At 40.0% G+C, this 14,010-nt stretch overlaps 1 protein-coding gene across 1 annotated transcript in view; it reads left to right on the forward strand.

Moving 5' to 3' along the window:
- The window catches only part of ARHGAP42 (Rho GTPase activating protein 42), a 331,634-nt gene that overhangs the window by 235,675 nt on the left and 81,949 nt on the right, over nt 1–14,010 (forward strand). The window contains exons 5-6 of the mRNA XM_013969404.2: nt 1,067–1,168; nt 9,622–9,732. Coding sequence (XP_013824858.1) covers nt 1,067–1,168; nt 9,622–9,732 — 213 coding nt within the window. The remainder of the gene's footprint in view (nt 1–1,066; nt 1,169–9,621; nt 9,733–14,010) is intronic.

The following is a 14,010-nucleotide window of genomic DNA, read 5'->3' on the forward strand; positions in this document are numbered from 1 at the left end:
GCCTGGAAAGTCCCATGGACAGAGGTGCCTGGTAGGCTACAGTCCATGGGGTCTCAAAGCATCTGACACAACTGAGCAAATCATTTCATTTCATTTCATTTCGAAGGTCAGCTATTACGTTATGTTGAGTGTATGATACAGATGATTCTAATCCTTTTGTTTGACTTTGAACTGGTCTAATTATTTCACACCACCAGTTTGTGAAGATTTATTTTCCTTTTTATCAAGAATGTGCTGTTTGAACAGCTCAGCCAATGTGAAACTGTCAAATTAAACCCTTGAAAAACCACTATACTTCAGACTCCCAATTTCCTCCAGTGGACTTTTTGTTTATAATAGCCCCTCCCTATCTCCCCTTCTCTATAAAAGAATTGTTGTTGTTTAGTCACCAAGTCATGTCCGCCTCTTTTGCTACCGCATGGACTATAGCCCACCAGGCTCCTCTGTCCATGGGATTCCCCAGGCAAGAACACTAGAGTGGGCTGCCATTTCCTTCTCCAGAGGATCTTCCCAACTCAGGAATTACCGAACCTGTGTCTTCTGTATTGGCAGGTGGGTTCTTCACCGCTGAGCCATGTGGAAAGCTCATAACAATTTCTCCTACTTAAAAAAATGAGAATGACTTGTTTGAAATATCAAGCATCTTTTTTTTTGTGATTTGGGAAATATTATGATTCCTTGCAAAGAGTTTGTGAATGGCCTCTAGACTGTTTGTATGTTAACTCATCTGAATCACCAAAAAAGCCTAAAAGAGACATTTTTTGTTGGCTATGTCCCAGTCTAAGTCAATATTTCTTGAGAATCAGTTATAGAGTGCTCAAAGGGATTCTACTATAGGTGGCCTGCCCCCTCCATACTATAGTTCTATGAACTTCTTTGAGAGCAGAATACATACTCAGATGATTTTGCTTCATATCCTTCTTCCTACTTCATCAAGTTTTCCACATAGTTGAAGCTCCCTGAATCTTTATTAAATAATTTTATTGGATGCTTGATGAGAATGATGACAATCAAAGCTATCTTGATTCTCTGATTTGAATGTTTTGTTGTTTTTGTGATCTCCTAGGATGGAAAGAAGAAATTTGACAAAGAGAGTGAAAAATACTATTCCATTCTTGACAAACATTTAAATTTGTCTGCAAAGAAAAAGGAATCTCATTTGCAAGAGGTAAGTTTTTCCAATTAAACTGTGAAAAGAGCATTAGCATTGTCATGTGAAGCCCAGATTTCCAAAAGTAGACATCTCAGAATCTGCTCCTGTTTAATAAAATAATGATAATAAGAATATTTAAGCTAGTTGAGCATTTGCTATAGATAGACAGGCATGGTGCTGAGTATTTTGCATGCTTTGTGACATTTAAAATGAACAGTTCCAAGAGAAAGATTAATATTTCCTTCAATAATGAAAAAGAGTGAAACAAGGTTATTTCTTTTTCTTCCTATTGGGCATATTTTAAATAACTGCTGCTGCTATTTAGTCACTAAGTCATGCCCTAGTCCTGTGTGACCCTGTGGACTGAAGCACATCAGGCTCCTCTGTCCACGGGATCTCCCAGGCAAGAATCTTGCTGTGGGTTGTCATTTCCTTCTCTGGGGGATCTTCCCAACCCAGGGATTGAACCTGCGTCTCCTGTTTGGCAGGGTGATCCTTTATCACTGAACCACCTAGAAAGCCATTCTAAATAGCAAGACCTACCAAATTCATGGTGTAACATTTATATTAAGGTAAAAATATCTGTTCTTCAATTGTTATATCAGCATTAAGGGAGAAAAGATACACAGTTACATGTTTTGAAATCTTTATTATTTTTTGTCAATTTAAACAAGTCAACAGAAATATTTTACTAATGTGGACCATGTCCTCATACAAGGAATGCATTTCTTCCTTTTTTCCTGAAAATTTGCTCCTCTCATTGGTAGTGTTTAACTATAGTTAGCCAGATAGAAAACTCTTTTACTGAGGAGTGATGATGCAGTTTCAGCTCTAGTGATAGCATACGTTTTGTCTGTTTTTCTAGATGGCTCTGTTGTCTTTCACCATGCACACTTTCCCCAGCGTACAGCATTGTGTCTCAGAGCTGAACCAGGACATGTTGAGCACCAGCACCTATCACTGCCCCCAGCCCACCTCAGGAAATCTTGCATGGCGCTGAGCCTCTTGCAGTCTCTTCTTCGTCTCTTCTCTGTATTTCTAGGGATTGCATTGTGGAACTCTTTTAAATGTCTGATTCTGATCCTCTAGCAAAGTCACCTTCCTTCCTGAACTGTTGTTCAAGTTCAGCGTGGTCCCCCGCTCTACTTATTTGTATTCCTATTCTCTGACCTTCTTGTTCAGCCACGAGGCATGCTTGATAAGTTCAAGTGCAGTGGAACTGCAGTCAAAAAGTCATGGAAGAGTTACTTCTGATTCCTTTTTACTGTATTTTTATGTTCCCCTAGAGGAAATTGAGTTTCCTCACTTAAAATGTTGAACATTGGAAAGATTTGTATTTTACTGTAATAAATAACTTGTTATTAATACCTGCTATTAAAATAGGATAATTTAATAGACCGTTGGGTGCCTATGGAAAGATTTTGGGGTTAATGTGAAGTGGAGAAAAATCTGATATTAAGAGAAATTATATTTTTAATTTTAGACATTTTTAATCTTATAGTGTACTATGTTCTTTAATATTGTGTTCACATATTCTAAACTTCTTAAATGTGTGTCTGTTTAAACTTTTAAACATTGCCTTAGAATAAACCTGAGAGAGCATGCAATATGTAGATGAAGTCATCTCTGGAAAAGCTCCCCCAGTTGTCACCATCATGTACCAAAGACCAAGGCCAAGGCACATTCTAAAAATCGACTGCCTCAAAATCAAGGGCAACGCATAGAGTCTCTGAAGAGTTATCAGATTCTTGGTGGACGTAAGAGGCTGCCCTTAGCTGGCTGACTTCTTTGCAGGCCTGTGGACTGCAGCACACCAGGCTCCCCTGTCCTTCACCATCTCCCAGAGTTCCCTCACACTCAGGTCCGTGAAGTCAGTGGTGCTGTCTCACCATCTCATCCTCTGCCACTCGCTTCTCCTTTTCCTCTCAATCTTTCCCAGCATCAGAAACTTTTCTAGTGAATCGGCTCTTCTCATCAGGTGGCTAAAGTATTGGAACTTCAGCCTTAGCATCAGTCCTTCCAGTGAATATTCAGGACTGACTGCCCTTAGGGATTGCTTGGTTTGACTTTGTAACTCTATCATAATTGTAAAGTCCTCTAGAGGTTATGCTTTAATTTTCCCTGACAGTGTAGCTCAATATTTAATACTTGTTAGTGGCTCCTAATCCCTTGGGATATGATGGAATAGAATGTTCATTCTGGTTTTATATTTAGCTGGATGCTAGAAAAAACCTGTAACATGGTTAGTAGCATCATCCATTTGCCCCACCACACACAAACACACACACACAGACACACACACACAGACACACACAGACACACACAGACACACACACACACACAGACACACACAGACACACACACACACACACACACACACACACACAAAATGTAAGTTGTTTTTTACTTTTTCCTCGGCCCTTCCAGGAGTCAAATCTGTTACGGGGAGGTGCTGCTACGCACATGTTTAATTCTGTAACATGGCATTAAATCCATTTGTTCACTTCCAGAGCTGCTCTGGTCCTTCTGTCGGCACCAAGCCTATGAAGTTGTTCTCAGAAAGACCCTTCTGTGTCTTTTCACTGACACAGCTGTCTTTTTGTTCATTTTGTTCATGGAACGTGAGTGACTACCCATTACCATGACTGAATTAGGGGTCAGCTTGTGTTGGTAAATCTCCAAGGCCAGCTATTAGATGGACCATTGGAGTACACAGAATTAGAAACAGACTTGTCAAAATTATGGACTTTACAGTAGACAAAAAGAAGTAATATTTGAAATGTGAATAGATAATTTCTTTCAAGCATAAACTATGAGGAAGAGATCATGAAGGAAATGTAAAAAGACCAAAATGCATAAAAGTAATCTGTCTCTTTCAAAAGACCTTAAATCAAATTAAAAGATGAAGTATTAGGGGACTTATATAACATGACACAGGATAACCATCTCCTATATATAAGATGCTTTTGGAAATCAGTGTGGAAAAGATAAAGGTTTTATTGGAAAAAATGCAGTAAGAATATGAAAGTGCATTTCATCGAAGAAATATAAACTATAATAAATATTGTAAGTTTCTATATCATATATTTTAAAAGTATAATTTAATAATAGTAGCAGCACATTGGAGAAGGAAATGGCGACCCACTCCAGTGTTCTTGCCTGGAAAATCCCAGGGACGGTGGAGCCTAGTGGGCTGCCGTCTATGGGGTCACACAGAGTCGGACACGACTAAAGTGACTCAGCAGCAGCAGCAGCAGCAGCAGCACCACATTAATTTATTGAAAGATAATATCTATTGTTAGTGAAGGTATGGGAAACTAAGCAGACTTTGTCTCTTCTGGTGGGAATATGAAATCATTCAAAAACTTTTGAGGTACATTTGACCATATTTCAATCAACCTTATATGTCCAAGAGATTTAAAATGATTTCTGTTGATAGGAATTTGACCAGAAGAAATGATCAGAAATGAGTATAAAAATAAATTGTGTAAATATGTTGATCCAAGAGTTATTCACAATAAAAATTTTAGAAACATCCAAAATAGCACAAAAGAATGATTGGGATAAATACACAAGTAGAGCTTGGCCAAAAACAGAATTGATATGACTGTGAAAGTTTTATTTGGAAAAGCATTTAAAGACATTTGGAAATATTTGTTAGCCTAAGTGTGGAATAACAGGATTGAAACCAGAATATATACTATTATTCACGTCTTTTAAAGTAATTTTTTGTGTGCATGTTGTAAATATTTACAGTGAGGCTGCAGTTAATTTATTATCTTTACATTTCCCTGTTTAATAATGAACAATGAATAAACATATAGTAATGAGTATGTATTAATTTTATAGTTAGGAGAACAGTACAAGGGTTCCTTTTAGGAGCCAAGAGTTTGGGTTTCTGTTAACATCTATAAGTAAAGATGCTTTCAACAGGTTCTCCTCTCCCACCTCCTGAGTGAAGGGAGTCGCTCAGGTTCTACCTACCGCTATTCTTGTCCTTCTCTCTGTCCCCAGTGGCTCTACCCCTTTCATATTATCTGTAACATCTCAGTGAGTGTTTCCCACCGTATTTCCCATCCTGACCACCTTTGCACTATCTACTGATGGGTTACTACGACACCATAGTGACACATGTGAAATCTCGCCCATTTTCTCCAATTTGACCCTGCTTCTCACTTCTTTAATTCTGTTAATGCTTGGTGTTATTTCTTGTGTCAAAATTATCTTCGACTCTTTCCCCCTTTGCTTCTCACACCTGCATCCTCAAGCCTGTCTTACTAGGATATACCAAACACCTTCACCCGTATCAAGTAAGAGGTCTCCTTATATGCAGGTGCACCCAGCTTCACCGTTGAATCGATGCATTCTACACCGTGCTCACGCTAATCCTCTAAGCTTCTTGAAGTCCAGCTCTGATCCTGACCACTCCTTCCTCCAGTTAGTGCCTGGTTTATAAGATGAGTGTGTACTCATTCTCTCTGTGCTGCCTCAGCTCTCACTTCTGACAGTTTCAGACAAACCCCTTTGCTCCATCTACGGGAGCATAACCTCTCCTGACTTTAGTCCCTCACTAAAACTTCTGTTTTATCTCCACCTTCTCAGAACCTCTCCATTCCTCAGCATCCAGCTTAAATCCTTTTCCCTCTGGGAATAAATCAGTAGCTGTCACCTGAGTGATATTTCTTTTCACTATCCCTTTTTCCTCTATTTTGAATTAAGACAGCTTAGGGTGTGTGAGGAAGAATTTAGGTAGCTGCTGTCTGCTGAACTGTGCAGTTTTCTTATGTACCTAATTTGGTTTCTTACTGGGATGACTTTGCTTCGTAAACAACAGCTACTTAAGCAATCTGTTGGTCTAGAGTAATTACTATTCCCTATCATTTTTAAAAGTTTGGACTGTGAATTACATAGTCATCTTATTTCTCCAGTACAAAATACTTGACCACAGTTGTTAATGAATATATAGCAACTGATACACTATGAGCTCAAGGACTAAAGGAATTCATCTGAGGTAAAAGAATGTCTTTCTAAATCTGGTACTGGAAAAAAAAAAAAAGAATTAAGCTATTGTATTCTGTTGGAACTGTGCATTCTAGATGACCTTTCAAAGCAGGTTTGTATATTAAATTTAGTTGTCGATGTCTAAGGGAAACCAGGCACAAGCGTTAAGAATCGTCTCCCAGAGGAGACACACAGGACTTAATTCCCTCAGCAACGCGTTAGGACAACACATGTGAAATGGTATCTACTAGAATGTCGCAGACTGAGAGCCAATGGTTTTTACTGGAGGCTGGTCATGTAGACACCTTCTGCTTGTCGTGTACGCAAATTCCTGACTCCCAGATACAACGCAGGGGTTCAAAACAGCCCATATCGCTTGTACAGTTTTAGCATTAGTGAACTACTTTCATCCGTCAGGCAGGTGGGGTCTCGCTGGTCACACTGTTGCACAGTGTTCCTGGAGCCCATGGTAGGCAAGGCGCAAGCAGGGAAATGGGAAGAAGACTCAAGGAGCTGCCGGGGCCGTGAACACATTTCTTCTCTCCCGACTGGCGCAGCAGCCAGCGCAGCAGACACGCGTCTTCTCTCTTCGCTGTTGACCCAGGCGGCAGCTGAGACTCAGCCTGCCCACCATAAGGTGGCCCCAGGGGCTTTTTCAAGCGCAGCTCAGGGATGCTTCCAGAACACAAGTAGCCCATGGCCAAGCGAGTTCCCTGTGACAGGCGCGCGCCTGTGCTGTAAGAGCTCTCAGCTGTTACACAGTGGTGATTTATAAAACATAGGGTGAGAGATAGAGGATGTGGAGGGGAGAGCTGACCACACCCTCTTGCTCATTTGCTCCTTCTTTCAGGTGGGAACCCTCCTAAAATCCACATTCCCGTAGTGTTGGAGCATGAGTCATTGCTTAGAACCTCTGCCTCTCGGAACTCTGCTGCCAGCATTAGCTCTTTAATCGAAGCAGGCCTTTCAATGGCTAGCATGCCTGCTCTGCAGCCGTGTTAACCAGAAATAATCATTTTAGGCTCTGACAGTGTTTCAAGCATTCAGGTTTGTTCCTGTGTGCGAGCTGACGCAAAGATCATCTTTTAAAGTAAACAGAAGCTTCAGAAATAACTTGTTGGATAGACTTTCTGAGACTGAAAATATTTTTTCATCTTTTACACCCTGTGGTGTACACTGGAGCTTTCTCTTGGGCCAGTTTTCTCATCTCTTTCTTGTTGCTGGTTCAATGATGTTGTATTTGTGCTTTGGAACTGGTTATCTTGGGAATATTTATACCACAAAGACCAGCAAATAGTGTAAATCAGGATCTCCCCCCACCCTGAAGGGAACCAATTGTTAAACTTTATTAGCATAACACCACCTGTATCCCCTTACCATTTATTCTATAAATAGGGTGTTCCTCTAAGTGGTAGGAAGAAAATGTATGTAACTTGTGGGAAATACTAATTTAGGATACTAAAAAACTACTGGTCCAAATTTCCCACTTTGTTTATATTATTCTTTTGATGTATTGTGGCTTCCTTCTGTGACTCAAATGGTAAAGAATCTGCCTGCAATGTGGAAGACTGGGGTTCAATCCCTGGGTCAGGAAGATCCCCTGGAGAAGGCAATCGCAGCTGACTCCAGTACTCTTGCCTGGAAAACCCCATGGTCAGAGGAGCCTGGTGGGCTATAGTCCATGGGGTCCACAAAGAGTCGGACACAGCTGCATGACTGACACTTTCACTTTCTGATATTTTAGTCTATAAACTTGGAATTCTCAAGTTTATCCATCGCTAGTGAACTACTTATTGGGTTATTTTTAATTATGTAAGTATTTTTTAAAGTCCTTCTTTCAAATGAAGTTTTAAGATGCTATGCTGTCAAAGCCAGAAAACCTAACTTCATCTTTCTGTAAGTTCTTGTTTGTTAAATTATCAGTGTAAAATGGCTCCAAAGCAGTTTCCTATTCCCAAATTGTTGCTGGCAGATACTTAGTATTCTGGAGAGGCCATTCTACTCATCTGCCTTTACTAATCTCAGCTGGCAGTGAGGAGTAGTGTAGCTGGGCGGTGAAAGTAAGGTAAAATCATGCCTTTTTACTGAACCAGTCAGTTCTAAAGATAGCATGTGAAGACGATGATGATCTAGAAGAGGGACGAGAATGTGCACAGCTTTGTTGCAGCATGAGTCATTGCTTAGAACTTCTGCTTTGGGAACTCTGCTACCAGTATTATTTCTATAATGTGTATGCTTAGTAACTCAGTTTTGTCCGACTCTTTGCAACCCCATGGACTGCAGCCCGCCAGGCTCCTCTCCTCTGATCGTGGGGATTCTCCAGGCAAGACTACTGGAGTGGGTTGCCATGTCCTCCTCCAGGGAATCTTCCCAACCTAGGGGTCTAACCCAGGTCTCCCACATTGCAGGTGGATTCTCTACTGTCTGAACCACCAGGAAAGCCTGCTGTTGAATATTCTGAGATGATTCTTCCTCAATTAAATCAAGACATTATGCGGTTTTCAGGGCTTCCCTCGTTGCCCAGGTGGCAAAGAATCTGCCTGCAATGCAGGAGACCTGGGTTCAATTCCTGGGTTGGGAAGATCCCCTGGAGAAGGAAATGGTAACCCACTCCAGCATTCTTGCCTGGAGAATCCCATGGACAGAGGAGCCCGGCAGGCTGCAGTCCATGGGGTTGTTTAAGAGTCGAAAATGGCATTCTAACATGTATACTATCATGTAAGAATTGAATCGCCAGTCTATGTCTGACGCAGGATACAGCATGCTTGGGGCTGGTGCATGGGGATGACCCAGAGAGACGTTATGGGGAGGGAGGTGGAAGGGGGGTTCATGTTTGGGAACGCATGTAAGAATTAAAGATTTTAAAATTTAAAAAAATAAAAAACTAAAAAAAAAAAAAGAGTTGGGCATGACTTAATGACTAAACCACGACATGCAGTTTTCAGGATCTTTTGTAGTGTTATTCCAGCCTTGCTTCTGCCTCCTTCCCTCCACTTACTCTGAAGGCAGACTCTGTCAGACTTTTTCATGCCTCTTTACGTTTTCATGGGAGTGATCCCTTGCTTATCTTTGACTACTCATGGCCAGTTATTCATGTTAGGATTCAACTCAGAGCACCACCATTTTTTTCCCAGAATTTAGACTCTCCTTTGTGATTGCTTAGATTTTCATATAGATTTGCATACCCTTTTATAATCATTTTAAGTTAATGAATGTTGTATGTTTGCTCTGTGTGTGTGGGTGTGCGCACGCATTTTCTTCCCATTCCATACACTATAAGCTCTCTTGGACAAAGACTGTGTTTTCCTAGTCTTTGTATTCCCAAGATACAATTGCTATATTCAAACTTTTTGTAGGACTTAATTTTTAAAAAAGGTTTCAGAGTAGAATACTATTTGATTTCCTCTCTAACACAGAACCTTCAATAATCACTCTATATGTAATATTTGCCTTTTTATGCTTTTTAGGCAGATACACAGATTGACCGAGAACATCAGAACTTCTATGAGGCATCATTAGAATATGTCTTTAAAATTCAAGAAGTTCAGGAAAAAAAGAAGTTTGAATTTGTTGAACCGGTAAGATCTATTTTCTGTATAAAACAGTAGCTGTAATACATCTTCTAAGAAAAATTTTCAGTTTTTTTCATTGACAATTATGGTTTTTAAAAATAAAAGGAGAGAAGCGTGGGAGAGTATGTAGGTGGAGCATGGAGCACTTAAGGGCAATGAAATGCCCTCATCTATAGGAGACTGTAATGGCCGATACATGTTATTCATTATACATTTGTCAAAACCTGTAGCAGGTACAATACCAGGAGTGAACTGTAATGTAAACTATGAACTTTCATAATAATATGTCAGTACTGGGTTATCATTTTGTAACCGATGTGCCACATTGATGCAAGGTGTTAATAATGGGAGCTCGTGTGGGTAAGGGCCAGGGAGGGTGTGTGAGCTCTAATTTCTGTTCAGCTTTTCTGTAAATCTAGCACTGCTCTGAAATAGCCTGTTGATTTAAAAAGCCTAAAACTTAACATTAAAGTATGTATATTACATATACCTAAGGGAAAACACCTCCCCACTACAGTGACCCATTTATCAAACCTTTAGTTGAAGGGAGAGAAGGTAAGGCTGTATTTCTTCCTTTGTTCCACTCTGCTTCCTTACAAGGCGGGGACCTGCCTGACTTTCCAGTGAAGTCATTTATTTTCCTAAGTCAGTGTAAAAAGTAATGGATTCCCTAATGTAAACTGCATTGCAGAAAAGAACAGGTGGCTGGTCTTTATAAACTTACTTCGTTTTCTTGGCATTTTTTCCCAAGTAATACCTTAATATATTACAATATTGCCTGAATAGGCATTTTCATGAGGTATCATCTGTGATGAATAATGGTAAGTTCTATAGTCAAGATGATAGGATATTGATCATAAAATATTTAAGAAATCAAATATATAATTTAACCTATCTTTTCTTCCTATGTCAGTTTATTTTTAAAAAAACAACTACTTATTATGAGCAATAAAATACCCTATTCCTAATTTAGTGGATGATAAGGAGAAGGGAAAATACATTTTTAAATGTATTTGGAAATTTTATTTCCTGATGAAAACCCATCAGTGATTACCTAAAGGTGATGGAAAACTGGGACAGAGCAGAGTCCATGAAGAGTCTTAGCCCCTGCCTGGCTCTGTACCCCTGCTTCACTCCTGTCCCTTCGACTAGAACCGCCTGCCTTTCTACTGGCCGCTTCGCAAGTTTCCAAGACCAACCCTTAACCTCGAAGGCTTTAAGGGACTGGAGACCACACCACAGGCTCAAGAATTTAACAATTTAGCTATTATATAAATAGCTCAGTTGGTAAAGAATTCACCTGCAATGTGGGAGACCTGGCTTCGATCCCTGGGTTGGGAAGATCCCCTGGAGAAGGGAAAGGCTACCACTCCAGTATTCTGGCCTGGAGAATTCCATGGACTGTATAGGATCCATGGTATCTGTGGGATCGTAAAGAATCGGACAGGACTGAGCGGCTTTCACTGTGATGACAGCCTTGACTCCCAAGTTCTGTTTGCCAATCACTAAGTCCTCAAACCCCCTAGTTTGAATTGATAACCTCATAGTTAGCAGATGCTTTGGGGTCTGATAAACTTTCACTTGGCTTTCTGAAACGCAGCTGGGTTTCTTGGACATAGGGTCAGCTTGACAAGCCCTCATCAAGGAAGATGACTAATTCTTAAAATTCCTACTCCTCTTCTCATGGAGTAGGTCCTGCCTCTGAGTCGTATCATGGTTTTTGAAGCCTGTCTCCTTGTTGGCACACTTCCCTCTGGCTTGCCTCTTGGGATTTCTGAATGTCAGCTCTTTGTTAGAGTGTCCCCATTAGTTCTGATGCTTTGCCTTCACCCTCCTTCCTTGTGTGTTCCCATTCCCTGCAGATACTCTGCTCATCTGCTGTGCGGGTCTTCCACACACCTGGAATGATCTTTCCACAGCTGTAGTAACTCTCTCCTCTGAAGAGGCACGCGTGTAGCCCGTTTCCCCGTCCAAGACTCTTTTATAGCCTATCCTGTCTGGGAACAGTGAACCAAACCATTCTGTAAGATGACATCAGGTATATAAGGAAAAGGTTGTAAAATCATTTGCTCACAGGTCACAGAAGGAATGCTAAGAATTTGTGAATTCATGTGACAATACAGGTAGAGAAGTGGAAACTGTCCTTCAACTGAAATGTTTCTTCCTTCCCTCTGCGGTATCCCATACTGGGATGGTCTGATAAGTCTTCTGTAATGCATGCCTTTCTGGTGACACCACAGTCAAGGTCGATGTTAAATTTGTCCTTCTTCCAAAATATTTTCCTGGCTGCTGGATTTTTCTTATTAGAATGTCTGGCCAAACCAAATAGTACTGTCAGTTTAGTCTCTCTCATTCCATTTCCAGCCACAAAGTCTCATCCATGGGATTTTACTTAATTTCCACCCCCGCACTGAGAAGAATAGAAATGGGAGCACTAGAACATGGGCTTGCTACTCTTTAGGTTATACATTTACAAATTAATTTAGAGGAAAAAAGCCTCTACGATTTCAAACACAAAGCCCCCAGGAGCTATAAAGATAAAAACACATGAGGATACTTTAATATCTTTGAAGGTTATTTCCTGCAGAAATCCAATTCCTGTTGTGTAAAGCTTTATATTGAAGAAATGAAGCAATCTGTGCTAGTTTAGCTGAGATTTGTTTGACAAATAAGCATTAGAGTAAAGCAAAGTACTTTTAGGAATGTGACTTAAAACAGATTCTGTGATAGCAAGTAGAAAATATAAATAGTCCTGTTGATTCCCATTAAATAACATTCTTACTTTATGATGATCATTTGAGACTAATTTTCCATGATTTCAGTTAACGTCAAGATCCTCCTATAGTTGACCTTTGAACAATACGACTTTGAATGGTGTGGATCCCACTTATATTAGGATGTTTTTCAATAAATACCACAGTACTACACAGTCTGCGGGTTGGTTGGGTCTGTGGATGCAGAGCATCAGATGCCATGACTGGTCTGTAAAGTTATACACGGAGTTCCAAAAGGTGTGTGTGTGTGTATTGCGTGCACACACACGCGCATGAGCATATAGGCACCCTAATGTCTACAGAATATTCAGGCGGTACCAGGGAAAGATGTTCCTACAGCTTCATCATTCCTAGGAGAATCTGGGTCTAATATATGGGAAAAGAAGGACATTTATATATATTTTTTATAAATTACTATTTTTAAAGTATACAGAAAGCCAGCTTTTTAAACTCAGGTCTCCATTAGCTATATGATTTTAATGGCCCCTTTCCCCTGTTTGTCATAGTTTATTTGGAATGCAATGGTAGCTAATTCATGACCTCTAGACTTGCACTACTCAGTGTGGTAGCAACTGCTTATGTCTGACTGTCAAACCCATGAAATGAGACTAGTGTAGATTAAGATGTGCTCCAAACCTGAAACACATACTAGATTGCAAAGGCTTAGTACAAAGAAGAAAGCCTTTCTTTTTTAAAGAAACATCATTAAATCCTCTTTGATATTGATTATATGTTGAAATGATACTCTTTTGAATACACTGTATAAAATATTAAATTTCACCTGGTTTAAGTTTCTTGTGACTACTAGAAAATCAAAATTTCCACATTAGTTTGCATTTGTAGTTTGTGTTATATTTCTGTCTAGCAGTGCTAGACTGTATTCTTTCAGATTTGCCAACAAGATATGTGAGTTCAGGTCTGTAATGGGGGAAAAGAGATCAGAGAGGGAGAAATATGATTTCCTGATTCTTGATTGTAAGATCCTCCTATTTCTCACAGTTGCCCAGATTTTACGAGAATTTTGAGGGATTAGGAGGAAAACGTTGAGAAGTAGCTAAACATGGACAGCCTACGTAAGAGAGTTGAATGCCCTGTCTTGAAAGTCTGTTATGGAACATGAAGTTTGTGGCTCAGAAAACCGAAATAATCTTGTTATAACTTCACTCCCTTACGGTTCATTCAGCTGCAGTTGGTGGATGTGTTGACTGTATCCTGCAAGCGTACGTAGTTGGGACTAGTGTTTTGTGAACAACTATTCTGTGTCCTGTGTTTTCCACATTCTCCCATGTGAACCCCACCATGACTTTATTATTGGTAGTTTTTATCCTTCAAGATGAGGAACTTAAGTCACAGAAAGACTATTGGTTGCATGAGGTCACAAACCTAAAGAGAGGGAGAAGTAGGAAGCCAGAACCCAAGTCCAGAGTTAACTATTTCATACCACCAACAGCCTTAAAGACTGCTTCATTGCAAAGTTAGTTCTTATTACTTGCTCTGACCAAATAAAATG

The sequence above is a fragment of the Capra hircus genome, chromosome 15 (genome assembly GCF_001704415.2).
Source record: "Capra hircus breed San Clemente chromosome 15, ASM170441v1, whole genome shotgun sequence".
NCBI lineage: Eukaryota > Metazoa > Chordata > Mammalia > Artiodactyla > Bovidae > Capra > Capra hircus.